We start from the raw sequence: 22,783 nt of genomic DNA, 5'->3' as shown, positions 1-22,783 counted from the left end.
TAAACTCTCATGAACATAGATCATGGTTTACAATTTAAAATCTTGCGAATACGAATTACGGTGTGTGATCGCCTGAAAGTAATTTTAAATCGTTTTTGCATATACACTAAAAAGTGCAAAAAACATCTCTTTTCAAGAATTCAGAAAAGAGAAATTTTTTTTAAAAGACTGGATTATTCTCTAATTAAATTGAAAAAAATATATATATAGTGGAATTGTGCCAAAACACAGAAAAACCTCATTTCCGAATAGACGACGGGGCATCGGAATTTTCTCTTGACATTTGCTGTGGATTCCGTGCTTAGGCATGAATTACAGTTTGCGTATTAACCCCTTCCTTCTCACTCCAGTTAAAATGACGGGATGAGGTTTCGCCCTCTGTTTCTCGCTCCCGTGAAATTTCCAGGATGGATAGTTCAGTAGTAACGTGCCAATAAGAATAAAACTAATTCATTTCTTTTGCCCAGAAAACATTTTATTCCTCATTTTACACACCAGATGGCAGTACCAGGATATTTTTAAGGTAATTGTAGATAGTCAGTTTATTTTAAACTAGATGTCAGCACTAATCAAATACGTGTATTTGGCAAAATAGGCACTTTTATGACCGTTTTCATGAAAATCAACCTATTGTTATGGGGTTAAGGGAAGGCTTACTCACCTTTGACCACATATACAATGGAACTGACTGCACCTGCATTTGAAGGAGAGCAAGTGTAGTTTCCTGAATCTGAGGGTTGAGCGTCCCTGATCCTTAGCCTACTGACTGCAGTATTTCCACCACCCTTCTGAACTGTGACTGTACCACGAGAAGAATCATAATTAATCATGTTACTTTCATGGTACCAGAATACATAAGCTGGGGCTTCTGGGCTGTCCACAATGACACATGTTAGGTTAATGGAACTTCCTACTTCCACATACATGTCTGGACCTTCCATTATTTTAGCTTCAGGTACTGTGAAACATTAAAAAATAATTAGTAAAAATAAAAAAAAAATCAATGATCAATTCTGTAATAATAAGGGAATGATTATATATATAGGATAAACTAACCAGTGAAGGAATACTTAAGCTTAGCTTGCCTTTGAAAAAAATAATAAAAATTTCAAAATTTGTAATTTTAGCTAAATGATGGTGTCGACATATTCGTTATTAAATGCAAATTACGTAAAAAAAAATTTAGATAACTTACATAATATTGTTTTAAGCTTTTGGTGATTTCAATAATAAGTAATAAGATAACCAGGTGAAGGAACAGTTCTTACCAGTGAATAAACACTAAATTTTCCAGTGAATGAACACTTAATTTCGAGAATGTTTGATGCTTGTTAGGAATCCATAGGCCACACAAATGTTTAACCCACTGGCGGTTAAGGAAATGGGCAAAATTGGGAGAATGTTTCTCCCCTACACACAGTTCCCCTATCAGTTAACATGGGAAAACCGGTTTTGCTATGCAGAGAAGAGTGCAGGTTAAAATGCGACTTTTTACGTGCAGAACCGTCAGTGGGTTAAAAACAAGATTTTTCTTGGAATTATAACCTATAACCACAGTTAACGTGGAAAATGTTACTTTTTTTCATTCATGGAATGGAAAGTAAAATATGTTTGAATACATAATTTAAAAAAAATATTTTTCATTTTTTTCTCTCACAGTTTAATAGTCTGTTCTAAATTATGAATGTTTATCATCGTGTAATCCGATGATGTTTTTATTATTATAATTAGATGACTTTTTTGTTTTCTCTTTTCCCCATATTTTTTTAAGCTTTTTTTTTATTTTTTAAAATCTTTTTAAGAATTTTTTTCTCTTCGTCATACTTTTTGCTTTAACTTTCTTTTCAGCTCTTTCAATCTCTTTAAATATTCGTTCTTTTTCTGAAGTTAATGCAAAAAAGTAATTTATTTATTTTTCTTTTGATTTAACCTTCCTCTTTTTTCCAAATTTTTGGTCAATGTAAATGTATCTTCGAAATTTCCTTTGATTTTCCGGTACCATTTCTAAAATTCCTCACTGGATAATAAATGAGAAAAAGGAGTTTCGAAGTTTGAGTAAAATCCATCTCTCATTGACTTATATCTAGTGGGTCTTCAGCAGTACTTACCATTTACTTATGGAACCAACTGTTTTTGCAACTAACAATGCCTCAAGAGGACTTATCTCAAAATCAGTTTTCAAGATACTTTCATTATCAATGTTAGTTGTATCAGCTTCAGTGCCAAACTTTGATTAACCAAATGTTCTTTTTGAAATAAATTCTTCCATATTGAGAAAAGCACAGGCTATTGGATATTTGGGAGATTAAACTTTTCTGTCAATGTTCCTTTAAAAATTTGCAACATAACTTGCGAGATTTCATTCTCCAGCTTCTGAAGAAATAGTGCATCGTTACTCTCGAAGAATGTGTTTTGTTGATAAGCTGTCATTCATTAACTCATGGTGTCTGATTTGATGCATTTGTTAAAGTTAACGTTTTCTACATCGAATGGAAAAATATCGCATTTCATAAAAGCATTTTAACTTCATCAGTTGATGCCTCAAAATCTTATTTAAAAATGGATGTAAAAATTTCTCGACATATTGTTTTACAATTCTTTTGTTTTCAAGATCTAACGGGAGATTTCCATGAATTATGTAGAAAACTAAACCAGAAAATTTGTTTTGATGAACAAAACTTGCTCAGTTTCAAATTGATATGAGATTTATACCTATCCAGAAGAAGCAAAATAGGGAATTTGATAGCATTTTTAATTAGCCATGGGTAGAAACATTTGCAATATATTTATAAAATGTTGCAGCGGTCATTGTTTCATTTCATGAATCGCTTTTTCCAATGAAATATATAGCAGGGACTGATTCTGCAATATCTCAAAGAATTCTTCAGTAAGGAAAAACTACCAATGGAGGTACTTTTTCTTTCCTAGGTACTTTAGAATATAAATTCTTATAATTTTTAGGACCAAAGATTTTTCCCGTTTAAGGGCAGTATTTAATTCTTGTTTCGTTCGCATTGTATATGCAATAACTTTCTAAAAGGATGCCAGGGCTACTTCGCTCCTAAAAATTCTTCTAAAGTTCTTAAAACCAGCATTTCGAATATTATTTTCTGAAGGAAGTTTTGCCTTTTGAAACTATCTTGGTATTGCAAAGAGTTACCGGTGGATGTCGCCTTAAAAAATTTTTTTCATCTGGATGATTGTCTTTAAATGGATTTTTCCTACCAGTTCCCGTTAGGACATTAAAAACGGCAATAAGATAATAATTTAGCTAATTATTAGCACGAAGGCCTGCAAAGAAATTTTCTATTCAAGCTCTCATTATTATACTTAGTTGTTATATTCAGTCAGTAAACATAGTTTATTAAGGTGTCTAAGGTGTGATGTAATAACTAATCACTACATTTATAAAGATAAATAAATTATTATTATAATTCTTTAAATAAATCTAGCAATTAATTTTGCATTTTGAAATGAAATTGTTATAGAAACTATTCATACAACATTTAACTGGATTTTAGGTGTCCTCTATATCGCAGAACTACTAAATCTAAATATCCATAAAAATCATATTTCACACATACTATTCATTCACTGGAAAATCTATTCTCAGTGAAGAAACAAGCCTGTTCTTTCACTGGTTAGAAGTTGTTTTTTGTATTTTTAACATAATTTTGATGTATAATATGACTAAAGGTACAACAAAATTAAAATTTTTATTTTATTTTCAATAACTTGAAAAAATCCCTCCCTGTAAAGGAGCACTTGTTTATTCATTGGCTTTTCATTGTTCGGTAATCCAGTTAATAAACACCCCCTAATCTCAGTACTTGCTTATGTCATGATGCTTAATATAAATAAAACGTAACTTCAATAACCATATTTTGAATTCTCTTTTTCACAATGAGAAAAAAAGGCATTATTATATACAATTAATTGTACTTTAAACGGATAACTACAAACACTGACCTTATAATTTTATCAAAGAAACAAGGCATTGAACAAGATACTAACAAATTTAAAACTTTTTCCAGAGAAGACTCTAAGACCAGGTAACTCAATGCATTGTAGGATGACTTCCTATTGTTAGGTAGTAAACTACTATTACCTATCAATCTAAATTAAAACGTTTAAAATCTAAAAAATATCTATGAAATGTTCCTTCACTGGGGTGTGCTCCTTCACTGGTTGGTTTACCCTACAGTTCCTGTGTGTGACCATTTTTTCGGGCTTTCTGCGACATACATTTTTAATACTAATATCTTTCTGCAAGATACTTTTAATAATAACAAACATACATGTTACTAATTTAAAATAACAAAAACGCTGTGTTTAAAAAAAAAACTATATGAGTTTTTTTAAATTGAACATGTAATAATTTCCAATTCTAATGTTATGGGTGATATTCTCAAATGTTTTTCTTTTTTAGGGGGGGGGCACAAATTATTTCCTTCTTTGCCTTTTGTAAATAATCATAACAATAAAAAAAAATTAAAAATCATGAAATCGGTAGTAGTAATTGCTGATAAAAAGATCGACAACGAAATCACGCAAAACAGACGCCTCAAATGCGTGTTTCGTTTCGAGATAAGGTTGCTGTAATAAATAATATTGCATAAAAAATATCGGATTTAAAAACTAAGGAGAAATCAATCGTAATAACTGCCAAAAATTCTATAGAATTATTGCCTTAAAAAGCAAAAACTCAAATGCACAATTCTAATTTTCCATGATGTTTGAAATATTTCGGGATATTTAAAAACCACGTGAAAATCAATATTAATAACTGCCAAAAACACAATCGAAACATACATTGATCTACGATACTATCGGCGTGAATTGAGCGCGTTAAGTGATTAAAAGTGATAATTTTACATAAATTTTAAGAAGATTACGTAGTAAATTTCTGTAGAAAAGAAAAGTAAATTTGTTTATTTTTCAAAAGAAAAATCTTTCTGCATGAACTCTGTAACATTCTGCGACAATGTCGCCGTGTCACTGCTTTTCTGCCAAGAGGTACAATAAAGTCCCGATTCTGTGAGTAAATGTGAACCATGACTAACTAGGATAACCGAAAAACTTGGCTAAAGCGAAGAGTCTAAAAAAGGAAAGAAAAAGAGTAGGGATAAATGTAATATATTTGACAAATACAATATTCATATGATTACGCCACTTACAGTTCATATTATAATTAAAAAGCTTACTTAAAAACACTTAAAGAGCATACTTTACGAAAATTAAAGAGTTTTTACTCAAAAAAGTCCTTTTTTGTTTTACATTACTTTTTTGCAGCAATGTTTCATCGTTTTTTTAGAGATAACAGGAAGGCTGGTGTTGACTCTTTTTGTCATTCTACATATTCAATAGCTCTTTCGATAGCTTTTAAAAATAAATCTATATCAGGCCATCTGTATGAGAGATTTTTATATATTGATTTTCATTGTAACTGTCTTCATCATCTTCGCTACATTCATTTTCATTATTGACAATATTAACGATAATTTCATTGGATCAAGTTGTTGAATTTCGTTTTCCTGAGTGTCCTGAAGATAAAATTCAGATTTTTTCGGTAGGAGTTTTAAAAAAATAAATAAAATAGAACAAAAAAAAAAAAAAATGCAAGCGGAAACTCGGATAATTGGTACTCTATTGTATACATATAGCACGAAAAGAAAAAATATAAAGAATATTAATAAGCTTAATATACATATATATATATATATATATATATATATATATATATATATATATATATATATATATATATATATATGTGTGTGTGTGTGTGTGTGTGTATATATATATATGTAAGGTTTTATAAATGAAGGATAAAGTCTATAAACGGCTTTCTATCCAATTGTACAGACTGACTTTTAAATTAATTTCCCTATGAATGATTTTTTTAATCTGCTAATTTAATCAATCCGTTAAACATTTTTATTATTATTTCAATTTTTAATTTTTTCTCATAGATGGCAGCACTAATATTTTACTAAAAAATTTTTTTCTTCTTCTTCGATCAAATTTTATATATATTTTTTAATTTTATTTTATTCGATTCAAGCTATAAGCACAACTTCCAATATTTTACATCTTCGCGATTTTTGTTAACTGTTTTATTATTGTACTTTTAAACCTAAACCGCGCTTTAATTCCCGCCGGTAAGTTCGATTTCTTTTTACATTTTTCTTTTATTTCATGATTTTTTACAACATAAGGTATTTTGCGATATCGACACATATAAAGAATAATTTTTATCTTAGGATAATTATTCTTTATTCAGAAATATCGCATTTATAGCAATTAGATGTGTCTTGATAACGACTATTTGCTTTTACCATTCTTGTTTCTCTACCATTTAGTTTTTTATTTTATTCATGTTTTTCATGTTAATTTGTGTATATATACAAGGAAAACAAGAAAAAAATATTTTTAAGGAAAAGAAGAAAATTATTATTAAATAAAAGTTTTTTTAAAAACATTAAAAAATTAAAAAGTTGGGAAACAAAAAATTTAAAGGATATAATCTAACCATTAGCTCACACGACTACGTCCACAGAACAGTCTTTTCTAATATTGCATTGTATTGTATGAAAAAAAATACATCAATACAATAGTGTAAGAAGCACACACGTCACACACACACACACAAAAGGGAAAAAATTATTTTTTCTTTTCTTTAAAAATATTTTTAACCTGGTTTTCTCTGTATTTTATTTTATGGGTTCTATACACTTGCAGCTTATGCGCAAGAAAAATAAAATTTATTTTTCTTAATTTTCCTGAATAACCTCTATTTTACCATGTTTATATAAACTTCCCTTCGTGTATGTCTGTTCGGGTAGAATTTTGTAATCGATTTTAAACTAACTTCCCGACTAGCTACAAACTTCATATTTGGCACATACTTCAGAATTGGATGACAATGCATGAAAATGAAGAGAAAAAAGACATACAAAGTAAAATAAAATTAAAATTTAAAATTTTTTTTTTTCTCGAGATTGTCTTTTGTTGTCGATTCCATTATTTCAAATTAGTATTACATGTCAGGTGAAAATATTTTTATTGTCAGAGTTTTTTTATTGGCTGAAAAATCACGTGGTAGGATCCAGTTTTTCCTCATTCATTTCCAGATTGTTTTGGCTGTCATCAGCATAAAACTAATGAAAGTCGTAAAGGTATTGATTTTCTATTCGCGATCGCAACGCGCGAGTACGCCGTCTAGCGGGAGCCTGTAAATATCAGACATTATTTTATCACGTTTTCATTTAGTTCCATCAAAATCATTGACTGAATAAGACGCCATTTTTTAGCAGCAAATAAGAAACAAAATTTCCCTAAGGAAAAGGCCGAAGAACTTGAAAAAAATCTCCAGAATATTAGTAAATCTTTCAGGAACAGAACACGCCAAACATTTGGAGAAAAATTCCTCAATAATTTTTAATTTCTATTATCAACAAACTTGCAACTGATGACTTCCGATTTCGGATACTGTTACAGATGTGTGTATAAAGGTAAAATGCATTTCTTCTGTCTTCAATTAATTACGAATTAAAGTGAAGTCAACATTGCTTTCATCATTCCAGTGAATAAATATGAATTCAAAACATACAGAATTGTAATAGTTTTAGCATATTCTTCTTCGTTATGGAATAGTATATATTTCTGTATCCATATAATTCGGAAAACAACAATAAAAAATTATCCAAGTTACTTGAAATAGTGCCATTTGTGCTGATTCTTAATTACTTTTTATCGTTTTCTTGGTAAGTATTTTTTAGTTTTGAAAGAATAAGTTCAACTAGAATTCAGCTATTCTGTTTTTAGCTACATATTCAAATTCATATCAATTATAAAATTTTGCTGTGTAGTATGTTATCTAAAAGTAATGAAGGTATAAACTATGTATCTATTATTTGAGAATAAAGTTTTCAAACAAGGAACTTATCATTTTGGAATTCTCCGGGAATTATAAATCAGATAAGTGCAATGATTTTTACAATACAAAATTTGCTTGTAAATATTTTTTTTTTCATTTGATGATGGTTCTCTACAGAATGGTTTCTTACGTCTAATTAAGAACTATAAGAATAATAAAAAAAGAAACAATATGAAAGTTTTTATTTCAATGTAAAGAATTCTTAAAATCGTTTTTTTATCTCAAGAATTCTTTATTTTCCGTTTTTTAGTTTATAATTTTTTGATAAAAATTGTTCTCAAAATACTTTTTTTGAAAAATTAAATGGTATAGCATTATGTGTTTATGTATACTTCTTGTATATTCCAATGTTTGAAGTAATATGATTCAGAAAAGTATGGAATAAAAATTCGGAACTTACGTATTAACGCCACCGCCGCTACAGATTTGGCGGTTTTTAATTGCCGCCAATCTACACTTGAAATTTTTGCGACAATTCATAAAATAAAACACTTTATTTAAAATCAAAATAGTCAATCGGATTTCGGTGGAAAATGAGCCGATATAGAGTTTAGCATAGATTCAAGTTGATCAGATAAAGTTTCATGTTGTGGGAATTGGTACATTTTCGTTTTTTCGGTAAAATATTTCCCTCCTGAAAAAATAAAATTGCATCTTGTTTTGTTTTTGGCAAATCCCAAAGACGAATTTTCGTAGCACTAAAAATGGCGACAAAAAAGAATTGATTTTTTGTTTTTGTTTCGTCAGCATTCTTTATTTTACGTTTCTTAGTTTCTAAATAATGATTTTTATTGAAACTTGAAGTTTTTTGATAAAAATTGTTGTCAAAAAACTTAGTTTACAAAATTAAATTTCATAAAATTATGAGGCTTATGTATACTTTTTGTTCATTTTAATTTTTGAAGTAATATGATTCTTAAAACTATGGAATGTAAAGTTTAAATAGGCCTTTCATGTTAGATCATTAAATTTAGTACAACTATTTCTCGGGCATTAGGTTTTAACTCTTATAAGAATATACATATTTTTTCTGTTAATGTTCAAATACTTTTCCGATGTGTTTTGGATATTCCTTCTCTAATAAAAAGAGATACCATTTTGTTTTCGTTTGCATAAGAAAGAATATCAAGCATTTTTCTTTTTTAAATTTAATTAGCCACAATAAAGAAGGAACGTTGCAATGCTACGTGCTACATTAAGGATGTCTCTAGAGTAACTGAATGACTGTTCATATAGAAATCGCAGGTATTAGTCTCATACAACAACGCCCCCTATAGTTCGTTGCTATCGTGAATAAAGTTTTTTGTATCCCTAATTTAAAATGAAAGTTCTATTATTTTAGTAGTGGTCTTGAAGTAGTCTTGACTACTCTTGACTAAGAAAAATAATCCAAATAAAAATATATATTTTTAAAAACCACGTTTTTTGTAGTGAAGAATAATAATTGAAAAGTAATAATTTTTAAAAAATATAAAATAAAAATTAAAAAAATTATAATTTAAAATAAAAAAATTCAAAATAAATTTTTTTTAAAAAAAACCACGTTTTTGTAGCCAGGGATGAGATTAGCCAAAAAGCAAAAAAGCTGAATTTCCACGATAGTAAATTTTACGCAAGCGCAACCCTTTAATAATAACAGTTTAAGGTAATAAATAATGTGTTGACATACAATTGTGTACTAATCTATCATTATATAAATGATTACATTGATACTTAACATTTTTTAGTGAAAATAAAAATTACCACCTGAAAAAGTAAATCTGGAAATTATATTTTTCCCCAGTTCACATAAGAGACAATTATTACTTGAAAAACTACCTGGTTTAGCAAATTAAAACTACTGAGAATATACATTAATATTTCATTTCTTTTAATAAATACTGTAATGTGATTTATAGCAAATATATCAGTAATAATCAGTAATCTTTTCCCCCAAAAACAAATTAAATTAAATCTCTTTTTAAGTTATTGCTTTTGTTCGCTTATGTTTATTCTTTTATGTTTTCTACATTTAGTCGTTAGTCCATCTTCAAACATCTTGTGACAAATCCTATTTTTTCTTCTTTGCAAGCACAGAATGTAAGTTTTGAATATATTCCCTTCCAGTTTCTCTGATGTTGTAACACTTACATATACTAATAATCGTCCTTAGAAAAACAGTCACCTTTATAGTAACTAATTTAAAAAAAATTGTACTTCTTACAAGAATCGTGATAGTTGATCTTAAAATTGCGTGAATATGAATAACAATTATGGGTTTTGAAATCACATGAATATGAAACTAGATATATGATTTTGAAAATGAGAAAATACATACAGGGATATAGAATACAAATCACGATTCATAATTTTTAGATCGCGTAAATACGAATCATGATGCGTAATTTTTAGATTGCATAAATAAGAATTATGATGCATAATTTTTAGAATGCGTGAATGAGAATCCCAATGCCTTATTTTAAAATCACGTATAAATACGAAAATCAATGTTTGATATTATAAACCGCATGAGCAAATCAAGACATTGAATTTTAAACTTGCGAGAATCGCTACATCTTAAAAAGGTGTAAATACGAATCACAATATCGTATTCAAATATTAATTCAATTTTCAAATATTAATTCATTAAATAAATTTAATAATTTTGGTTTTATATGATTGTAAATTGTAATTATTTAATCAAAAATAACATATTTTAAAGATCAGTGATAATTTCTAACTTATAGCTGTATATGAACAAAAAAATAGTCATCAGCATAATGATAAAAGTTTGGGTTGTCATCAGCATAATATTAGTAAGTTTGGGTTGTCATCAGCATAATATTAATAAGTTTGGGTTGTCTTCAGCATAATATTAATAAGTTTGGGTTGTCGTCAGCATAATATTAATAAGTCTGGGTTGTCATCAGCATAAAATTAATAAGTTTGGGTTGTCATCAACATAAAATTATTTTCGGGTTGTCATCAGCATAATACTAAAAGTTTGGGTTGTCATCAGCATAAAATTAAGTTTGGGTTGTCATCAGCATAATATTAATAAGTTTGGGCTGTCATCAGCATAAAATTAATAAGTTTGGGTTGTCATCAGCATAAAATTATTTTTGGGTTGTCATCAGCATAATACTAAAAGTTTGGGTTGTCATCAGCATAAAAATTATTTTTGGGTTGTCATCAGCATAATATTAATAAGTTTGGGTTGTCATCAGCAAAAAATTAATAAGTTTGGGTTGTCATCAGCATAATATTAATAAGTCTGGGTTGTCATCAGCATAAAATTTTTTTTGGGTTGTCATCAGCATAATATTAAAAGTTTGGGTTGTCATCAGCATAATATTAATAAGTTTGGGTTGTCATCAGCATAAAATTAATAAATTTGGGTTGTCATCAGCATAAAATTAAGTTTGGGTTGTCATCAGCATAATATTAATAAGTTTGGGCTGTCATCAGCATAAAATTAATAAGTTTGGGTTGTCATCAGCATAAAATTATTTTCGGGTTGTCATCAGCATAATACTAAAAGTTTGGGTTGTCATCAGCATAAAATTAAGTTTGGGTTGTCATCAGCATAATATTAATAAGTTTGGGCTGTCATCAGCATAAAATTAATAAGTTTGGGTTGTCATCAGCATAAAATTATTTTTGGGTTGTCATCAGCATAATACTAAAAGTTGGGTTGTCATCAGCATAAAAATTATTTTTGGGTTGTCATCAGCATAATATTAATAAGTTTGGGTTGTCATCAGCATAAAATTAATAAGTTTGGGTTGTCATCAGCATAATATTAATAAGTCTGGGTTGTCATCAGCATAATATTAATAAGTCTGGGTTGTCATCAGCATAAAATTTTTTTTGGGTTGTCATCAGCATAATATTAATAAGTTTGGGTTGTCATCAGCATAAAATTAAGTTTGGGCTGTCATCAGCATAAAATTAAGTTTGGGTTGTCATCAGCATAATATTAATAAGTTTGGGCTGTCATCAGCATAAAATTGATAAGTTTGGGTTGTCATCAGCATAAAATTATTTTTGGGTTGTCATCAGCATAAAATTATTTTTGGGTTGTCATCAGCATAATACTAAAAGTTTGGGTTGTCATCAGCATAAAATTAAGTTTGGGCTGTCATCAGCATAAAAAAGTTTTTTTGGGTTGTCATCAGCATAAAATTAATAAGTTTGGGCTGTCATCAGCATAATATTAATAAGTTTGGGTTGTCATTAGCATAAAATTAATAAGTTTGGGTTGTCATCAGCATAAAATTATTTTTGGGTTGTCATCAGGAATTGTTTTTTTAAATTTTATTATGTAAAATTTAAGCAAAAGATAAAGTAGTTATTTAAAGAGGTGTCTAATCTTAATAACTGTTTTACAATTATTATTGTGTACAATAATTAAATATAATCTATTATACTAATCTATTATATAATCTATTATACTAATCTATTATTATAAAAAGCTAAAGAAGTATGAAAATTGTGTTAAAACTCTCTATACTATTTGCATCAAATTTTATTAATTTTACTAGGAGGCTCCGCCCCCTGCTCGCTAACGCTCGCCAACCCCCGAGAATTGCTACGCAATCCTATGTGGTTCACGCTGTGAACCATGGCTCTCTGCGCTCGCTTGCCAATGAACACAATGTTCTAGCACAAAGACATAGTATATTATCATCAAAGACATAGTATTGTACTTATGTAGAAGAATTCTATCAATGTTCTTATTTGCTTTTAAAAAAGTATATTAGCTATTTAGATTGTACATGGTGAAAAAATCAAAACATTAGCTAAATAAGAAACATATTAGCAAAATAAATTATCTGAGATAATAACCCTCAAAAAGTCTTTCATTTTCAAGAACACAAAAATTTGTTTTATCGCCAAATGAAATATTTTTTGGTGATCAGCATTATTGAAATCAATTTCTATATTAATTAACATTTGTGATAAAGTACATAGCATTTTAGAACAAAATAAGGATGTTTTACATACAATAAATTAAAATGCATGGCTGTTAGCATCACCCGAGAAATACCACGTGGAGGTCGCCATGCTGCATTTCTAATCGGGGTGTTTTGATGTTGTCAGTTCCCCTTGCCTACTGCCAATAGAACTTTCAATTAAATTTTTTTCCAAAAAACATTTTTTTCTGCAAAGCTCTAAGAAATTAACACTAAGCATTTAGAATTTCTTTGATTTCTTTGATGCTTTTGTTTGCTGTATCTTTTATGTTTGTTATATTTAGTCGTTAGTTCATCTTCAAACATCTTGTGACAAATCCTTTTTTTTTCTTCTTTGCAAGCACAGAATGTAAGTTTTGAATATATTCCCTTCCAGTTTCTCTGATGTTGTAACACTTACATATACGAATAATCGTCGTTAGAAAAACAGTCACCTTTATAGTAACTAATTAAAAAAAAATTTACTTCTTACAAGAATCGCGATAGTTGATCTTAAAATTGCGTGAATATAAATAACAATTATGGATTTTGAAATCACATGAATATGAAACTAGATATACGATTTTGAAAATGAGAAAATACGAACTGGGATATAGAATTTTTAAAACGCGTAAATACAAATCACGATTCATAATTTTTAGATTGCGTAAATACGAATCATGATGCGTAATTTTTAGATTGCATAAATAAGAATTATGATGCATAGCTTTTAGAATGCGTGAATGCGAATCTCAATGCCTTATTTTAAAATCACGTATAAATACGAAAATCAATGTTTGATATTATAAACCGCATGAGCAAATCAACACATTGAATTTTAAACTTGCGTCAATACGAATCGCTACATAGGTTTTTAAAAAGACGTAAATACGAATCACAATATCGGATTTTTAAATCTCGTAAATAAATCGCAACACGCAAATATGAAAAGATATGCTTGATATTAAAATCGTGTGAATAAGAATCGAGATATTAGCAGATTCCAGGCTTGGAACCTCTGAAAGGCTTGTCAGAAGCAGCGTCGTTTGAACTACGAAAATCGGATCCATCTGGAGGGCGGGTAAAAAATTCGGAAAATCTTATCTGCTGCGTGTAAAGGGGAGAAAATAGGTAAAATAAGTAAAAATGAGAAAGGATTGGTAGCTATGTAGTTTGAATTTTTTGTTCCTTTTTGAAAATCGGTGAATTTTCTGAAAAAGCAGAATACTAATTTAAAAAAATGAAATTTTTAGAAAATCTGAATTTTTGATAAAAAAGCTGAAATTTAAGAGATAAAAGTGAAAAAAGCGGAAATCCGCTAAAAAACGGAAAAATCTCATCCCTGTGTAGCGGAGAATAATAATTAAAAAAAATTGAAAAACGAAAAATGTGGGGTGCATGAAATACATAACAGTACATATATACATACATATAAACATTTTCTTACTCATACACATGCACAGCCACATATACATCCACATACATCACAAACATATTCCACATCCACATTCAGATACAATTATAATTACAGATATACATGCACACATTCTCAAGAGCACACATACACACACTAATATAACATTACTGTTATGTATTTCATGCGTCCCACGTTTTTTGTTTTTCAATTTTTTTAAAATTATTATTCTCTACTACAAAAACGTGATTTATAAAAATATTTTTTATTTTGAATTTTTTCTTAATTTCTTTTTTCTCTCATTAATGCATTATATATCTATGTATGTATATAAATATATATGAAAAATAAACTTTACCAAAAATAATAACATAACAGGTAAGAACTAGCACACATAAAAGAGAGAAAATATTTAAAACATAAATTCAGGCAACAAAAAAAAAGATTTGGTACATTTAAGCCTTGCAGTGACCTGAATGTCCCCAACTCCACTATTACAAAATCTTGCTAGCAAATATTGATAGAAAATTTAGATCATAAATGACTCACCCACTACCCACAGTCTAAAGTAAACACTCTTGGATGGGAAGGAGCTGACCTGACACTCATACAGTCCCTCATCTGCCACTTGTGGATATTTAATTTGGAGTGCCCAATTATTACTTATTTGCATGTAGACACTTTGGAATCGAGTGTCACTTGTGTAAGTATACTCTCCAACAGTCAACAAATGAAAATCTTTCAACCTAATCCAAGACACCTAAAAAGAAAATAACAAATTTATTATATATCTATTTAATTCAGTACAAAAGATATTTCAGACACCAATACATGTTTACAATTTTTTTTCTCCACCAAAACATTATTTAATATGCAGGTGCCAAGTGCATTAGAAATGAGGAAATCTGGAACAATATTATAAGATATAAATATGAAACCTAAATAACTTTTTACATCTTAAATGAAATCTGAAAGAAAATTATAAGATTAAGAAATGGAACAAGCAGAATATATCAAATTTTAAAAGAAAAAATTATTAAAAATTGACCAGTTAGTAAAAAGACCATTTATAATAATGTTTCAGCACTTGATACTATTCTTTTGATTATATTTTCTGTTTTTTTATTTTTTATTATTAAATTTCTTTCAATCACTTACTTTAATTTTAGAAGCAGTTAAAATGCGAATTTTCCCAGTTTTTTCATAAAGGCATAGAATTAAAAAAAAAAAAAAAAATGAATAAAATTAGTTTGCAGTGCAAAAAAGAAATCAGATTCTAAGAGAGTTATGAATTTCATTTATTATGAGAGATAAAAACTTAATTATACATAGTCAATGAGAAAAAACTATTGAATTCAAATAATTTATCTCTGAAATAGGAATTTGATAAGCTTAATATGCAATATTAAGCTTATCAAAGTACCAAAGCTCCATGTACCTGCAAGTAGGTAAAAAATATAACTGAATGTTTAATGTAAAATAACAATAAAAAACCACCCTAAAAAGTAGACTAATGAAATATTGCTTCAAAGCTACAAAATTAAATAAATCTGTTGTGTAATAGCATACTTTTATTGATATTCAATAATTTTTTTTATAAAAACACATGGTATAAAAGAAATCCAGGTCTAAAAACTAAATATAAAAGAAAATTATAAATCCATGTAGATTTTTTGTTTCAATATTATAATTTACTTTCCACAACGGAATTAAGATAAAAGTTTTTAAAAATTAGAGTGAATTTTCTTTAAAAAGAAACCAAAATATCAAAAGATTTAAAAGTTTTTAACACCTTAAATTAATACCAATTACTACATTTTGGAATTTCTTCAAAGCTAATTAAAATTACTTAAAAAACAAAGTTTAAAAAATGTCTCTGTGGGAAATTATGTATCTGTATCCAAAATTTTTCAAGTAGTCAAGCATGGAGTAACATATTCAACATTTTTGACACTCTTAACCCTTTGAGGCACACGAACATAAATTTTCATATTTTTTTAAAATTGAGAAACTAATTATGATGCTTAGGATCTAAGAATGGGAAAATGACATTTAAAAAAAATTCTGATTCATTGCACCACACAGGGGGTGGTGGTTTCGGTGGTTAACCAGTGTCCACATAGAACATTTTCATGTGAAAAAAAAATATTATCTTTTTTAACTTTTTTTACAATAAATTTTCACTTTTCAGAAATCAAACAATAAACTTAAAGTACTAAAACTATTTATATAATTTTAAAGACCAAAAAAGGCTTTAACAAATATAATATAATACAAAAATAGTATATAATAAAATATATATTAGTGAAAAATAAAACGCATGAATTTCAAACACAAAAAATATTCTAAGTAAAATATAATATATATTATACAATATCAGGATAAAATAAATAGTACAGAAATATATAATAATAAAAATAAAATGTATAATAATAAAAATAAAATATAAAATAAAATGTATAATACTAAAATACTTAATACTACTAAAATACTTAAATTTTGAAATAGTTTTCAAAACAGAAGAACTTTTCTATTATAGAGAATTAAACTCTCATTTCTTAATTGAAAATCAACAATATAAATAAATAATAATAATAATAAAAAATTTAAATTCTTAATTTTTAAGACAAATAAAATGCAGACAAATTTTAATAGTAGAAAATAGATATTATAGTATCAACTAAATACGACTGTTCGCTTATTCAAAAAGAACTCAAATGAGCAGAATTAACTTGTTTCAGATAAGAAATTTGAAGTAATAGACTTTATTTTCAATAGAAATAGATAAGAGACACATTGCTCCCCATTTATAAGCCCCATGAAGAAAAAACCCTAATAAATTTTTACCCACTTAACTATCTGAGTGAAGGAAGGGGGAAAAAGGATAAAGACTCGTGTTGGTGGATATAATGTTCTAGGGGCACAGTGGCTTCACTCTGAAACCAAAAAATATAAAGGTAAAAATTAAATACTTTTCTGAGGAATCTTTATTGGGAAAAATTTGTGTGTCAAAAGAAGCTCATAAACAACAAATCTGAGTGATATACTTCAAACTTTTTTTGTATTTTATTGAGTAAAAAAAAAAAAACTTGTAGTAATGAAAAAGGGCCTTGAAAACTTTTTATTTTTTTCAAAGGAAGATATAATCTAAGTGTAGTGCTGCTATCTGGTGATGTTTAGTAAAGTTAAAATAATACTTTAAAATTATTGGTTTCGGAGATTGACCTTTGTGCCGCTAGGAATAATTTTTTAAAAAGTGCGGTTTCGCTGTCGTACCACTGTGCTTCAAAGGGTTAAGGCAACATTTATGACAACACTCTTAAGGCTGCAGATTGTGCATTCCTAACTTAAATCAACATAATTTGGAAGGGATAAAAATGCAGTATTAGTGTACCTTTTTGCATAAAATTTTGTAAAAAATGTTCTGTGCCATTTCACAACAAACAATAGAACTACTATCACAGAGGCTTTAAGATAGTTGTTTTAATGGGAATTATGTTTCATTTTATAAAAATAACAAAATCTGACGCAATTCTAACTGTTACAAAAATTAGTTAGGCTTGTAATTAGTGATATGATTACTTTACCTGCAATGCCCAAAACGGGAATAAGTTTAACAGACTTTTAACTGTTGTGGTGTCCGCCGACGCCACTTTCCGTCATCACTAACGAATCCATGACAACAGTCTTTAGTTGGGAAAGCGACGCTGCCTCACTATCCAGAGCGAGCAAATAAAGACTTTACTAATTCAGGGTGCGCACCCAAATCTTTCAACAAAAAATAAGCACCTTTAAGCACTCAAAAAATATTTTTAAGCACTATATGCACTAACAAAATGCAAAATAATTTTCAAACACTTTACATTATAACGATAAAATAACTAGTTTCTGACAAAGAACTCTTTTTCTTGATTATATTCGCCATTATAAAATGATCAAGATTTTTCAGTTCGACATCAGAGAGTGGAAAATGAAGCCTGAAATTGAGAATATCTTGCAATATGAAAAATAAGAGTGAAATAATCTCATGGAACACAGCTCAGTAGACGCACATGCGGACTCGCAAGTATTTCATCCAACATGTAAAATGATAGGCGCTTTCATACGCTACGGACAAACGGTATGCAGAAATAGATTGCAGTGTTTTCACTACAGAGCGAGAATGTGAGAATCTCGCATAATTTTTTCTTTTCTCTCAATAAAAAATTATTAATGCGAGAAGTTTGCGCACTCTATTAATCAATTTCGAAATGCAAGAATTTTGGGAAAAAATTTCGTCTTTTGCCATTTTGAATAAAATCTGTTTCACTTTTCTTCCTTGATCTTTCATTATTTTGAACATTGATCCTTGTTATCTAGCTTCCCTATTTATCAGTACTATTGTTCAGAACCGGTGCGAACAGCAGAACACCACCCCCGAACCCCTTTCAGAACACATTTCTCTGCAACCACGTGTTCACCGTAGGTAAGGTTACTTCATGTAAGACGTTTAAATTTTTTGTGCATGAATGTAAGATAGACAAATACCTTGCTAAGGCGACATCTTCCACTACGTAATGGACAAATGAAAATTAAACAAATGTCGGTAGAAATGGTTAAAACGAAACAAATACGGATATTTTTCAACCAAATAAATATAATAGCCGATGAAAAAGTAGATATAGAACATTTTCCATATCATGATGCAGTAATAATATTTAATTAGAAGATGTGAAAAATGTATTATAATTAAAGAAATAATTTTTCTCCAAGTCTATTCGTGTTTTTTTAATTTTTAGAAATCTCACTTAACTTTTTGAAATCTCACCCTGTTTTTGAGAAAGGGTGAGAAATTCTCTCCCATTTTTTTTTCTGTAATGAATACACTGGATTGTTGAATTAATTGTGAAAATGTTGAATAGAACGATGTGAAAAGCACGCTTTTACATAATACTTGGAGAAAATCGACATGGTAAAGAAAAAAATCTCATTTTGGAAAAGGGAAAATTAAGAACTTTTTAAAAACACTCAATGAAAAAAGCACCTTTTAAGGGCTTTTAAAATATGAATATTGAAAATAAACACCTTTAAGCACTTTTTAAAAAGGCTACGAACCATGTAATTGATGTTTGTTACTATTTTTCTGTTACCTATTTGCTAGCATTTAATTTTGTTGTACTTATGTTTTATTGTTGGATTATTAAATATAGTTTTAAGTTATCATGATTCTTATATAACAGGCCTGGAATTATTGTAATAATGTCAATATTGCTGCCTTTTCAACGATGTGAACAATGAGAGTTTGACATGAAAAGTTAGCATGCATCTAAATTTTAAAGTAATTAAAAAAATTTTGAGAAAGGATGACACAGGTTAAATTGTGACAGGATTTTAGTAAAAAAAGGTAGCTAGAAATAAGGAAATCATGGGTCTTAAAATCATTTGAAGTTTCCAAAGTCTAGCAGAAATACTGCCAATCAAATTTATAGTAAAAGTTCTAATGATAAATTACAAAAAATAAAAGTGCACTACGTACAGCTCTTTCTCCAACAATGTTGACGATACAGTTGAGATAAACAGTCTGTCCAACTTGTGTGGTGACATTTCTTGTGAGATAGGGATCCACATTAGATTTCTTTATATAATGCGGAAGTAAAGCAGCCAATGGATCAACAGTACTGCTGTCAGGAGGAAGATCCAAGTCTCTACTTTCTCCCACTACACACAAACAAAACACAAATAAATTAGCAAAACATTTTTTTTTTGGACAGAATGAAATGATAATAATGTAGTTTTACTTTATAAAGTCAGAAAAACAATTCTAGAAGAAAAAAAAACTATTAAAATTTTAAGATATTTTGGGCACTTTTAAGTCATTATTAAGATTTACTTTGTAATTGTTTGTCAGTAATTTTTATTTGCATTTACATTTAAATTTTTCTAATTGCTTTTCTTATTTGATTTTCCATTATAGGGCCTCGGGGCACTGTCAGTTTTTGGTTTCACCACTGACAACAGAAAGTCACCTGTATGTTGGCAGGCAGTGTGTCCCCTGATGTAGTGCTGTCCCGCTAACACACAGATCTTCAAAATTTTATTTTTTTGCTAGAATTGTTTTTCTGACTTTAAATTAAAATAAAACAAAGTTGGATTTAGCTGCTTTAAGCACTTTTCTATTTTGATTTATTATTTTGAAATGTTACTTACCAACTTATTTTGTCTTTTTCTGAATTTGTAAATTTGTTTCATTGTTTGATTAGATAAACATAGTCTTACCCAACCATTGGCGTCATTTTGGCATCACATCATATGGCGTGTTTATTGGTGGGAAATTACTAATACTTTAGATAAGAAAATTAATAAGAAAAATGAACTAAATATAAAAGAAGTAACTGAAGCAAAAAGATCCTTACTAAATTTAAAATTAACAAATAATTAGAAGAAATTTTTAAAAATCAAAACAACTAAACAAAACAATCTATATTAAAATTTAAAAAGTTATCTCAGAAAGTATTCTTATACTTTAGTAGTTAGTCAGTGATGGGTTTCAAATCATTTATATTCTCAAATTATTTTCAATATTTTTTAGAAGAAAAAGGTAATTAATAGAACATATATTCAAAATTTTTGCTACATGTATAGTTTGTGAATAGAAAGAACTCCCCTGTCTTATTCTGCCTGCTGCTAAGGAAGTAAGAAATAGCGTATTTCAAAGAGGGGAATTCATGTCCCCTTTCTTTTGTCAACCAAAGTCTGAAAACCTTTTTTAAATATAGACCCAACACCCCTACTTGATACAGTCAAACCTTGTAACCAGTCACCACCACTGCTCTAAAAGAATGGCAAGGGTAGTTCTTGACATAGACAGACTAAATGTTAGATTTTAAGCTAAATTTTTACTATAATAATTGTTGCCTGACTGCATTGAGGTCATAGACAAATTTAGATTTATGAAGATGGTGGTGCAGATTCATCATTATAATAGATTCATCATTATAATAGATTCATCATTAACTATTTAAACTAGATTATTATAAAAACTTTAATTTCTGAAGAAAAAAAAATAATTTGATAATTTCTTTTTTAAAGATTTTTTTTCCACTCAAGAATAAAAAGAAATTTGCCATTCCTGTTTTCTCAATCAATACTAGAATCTCAATGACATTTTTTTTCATTATTTTTTTTAAAAAAATAACTAAAACAAAGTCATTTATCTGAATAGGAAATTTTCCACATCAGTTTCCATGCAAAAATTCGGGAAGAACTAAGCATTGCCACTTGAGTAACAAACTAAAACAAACATAAAAAAAGGATGTTGTTGTTGCTAATTTACGTCGCACTAGAGCTGCACAATGGGCTATTGGCGACGGTCTGGGAAACATCCCGGAGGATGATCCGAAGACATGCCATCACAATTTTGATCCTCTGCGGAAGGTAATGGCACCCCCGCTTCGGTAGCCCGACGACCTTCGCGCAAAGTCGAGCACTTTACGGTAGAACAGTTTAACGAGGACCAATATTGCACACCCTCGGTCTCTACGCAGACTGATCCAAGTGGTCACCCACCCGCACGCTGACCGCAGTCAGTGATGCTCGACTTCGGTGATCTGCTGGGAATCGTGTCTTAACGATCAGTCCACTGTGGGACATATTAAGTCTAGAGAATGTAAGCAACAAAAGATATTATGTAAGCAATTACCGTAAAATACAGGAAAAAAAGCAAAAAATTTTAAATGTAAAAGTTTTTCGAAAATTATTTTTAATTACAAGGATGAATTCCAAATATAAGAACTAGACATTAGCACCTTTAGATTTATAGTTAGACATTATTTGTCTAACTGCGGTGCTCTCCCTAAGCGTTTTTAGACGGGCACCTTATCCTGCCTGTGTCTTGATTCCTATAAATATTATTCATAAAAATAAGCTGCCACCCCTTTAAAACACTGCCTTTTTATTCATATTCCATTTTGAAAAGAATTATTTCATTGTTTAAACAATAATTAGACACTGGTAAAATTATCTGAGTTTATAGGTTTAATTCTGATTATTATTACAATTATTCTTATATTATTAAGATTATTCTCAACTGCTTGAATTTTCATAAGTATCTCTTTTTTTTGGTAGGGCTCAGAATAAAAATTTTTCAAGTAATTCTAAATTATTTTTTAAATACCTTTTTAAAAAAAAATAGCCTCCAATTGTTTATTTTTTTTTATAATTTTTAATATTATAGAAAAAAGCTTTCACATTGTTTATCAATCAATCACTTGTTATTGAACTTTTTTTGAAAAAAATGCATGCACAGAGATTGTCTTTTAGCATGCCTTTAATTATTTTTACCAGAAGTATTTTCTTATTTTGATAATGGGAGAGAATTATTTTTTGAAATATATACATAAAATAGTATAACGGTAATTTAAAAATTGTTGAGGATCAAATTCAGTTAAAACATAATATTACATGTTTTGATAGAAGTTTATGGTGCTAAGTGATAGCCCTTTTTACAGAGAGGAAATA

General features: G+C 28.7%; 1 protein-coding gene across 1 annotated transcript in view; it reads right to left on the bottom strand.

Moving 5' to 3' along the window:
* LOC107438161 (zwei Ig domain protein zig-8) overlaps positions 1-22,783 on the bottom strand; it is a 31,046-nt gene that overhangs the window by 7,204 nt on the left and 1,059 nt on the right. Inside the window, exons 2-4 of the mRNA XM_087158046.1 lie at positions 19,803-19,984; positions 14,837-15,047; positions 662-958 (exon numbers count right to left, since the gene is read on the bottom strand). Of these exons, the coding sequence (XP_087014172.1) occupies positions 662-958; positions 14,837-15,047; positions 19,803-19,984 (690 nt within the window). The remainder of the gene's footprint in view (positions 1-661; positions 959-14,836; positions 15,048-19,802; positions 19,985-22,783) is intronic.

Source organism: Parasteatoda tepidariorum, chromosome 2 (genome assembly GCF_982258835.1).
Source record: "Parasteatoda tepidariorum strain Cologne lab strain chromosome 2, Ptep-v5.0, whole genome shotgun sequence".
Taxonomy (NCBI): Eukaryota; Metazoa; Arthropoda; class Arachnida; order Araneae; family Theridiidae; genus Parasteatoda; species Parasteatoda tepidariorum.
This window is presented reverse-complemented; position numbering and strand designations above follow the sequence as displayed.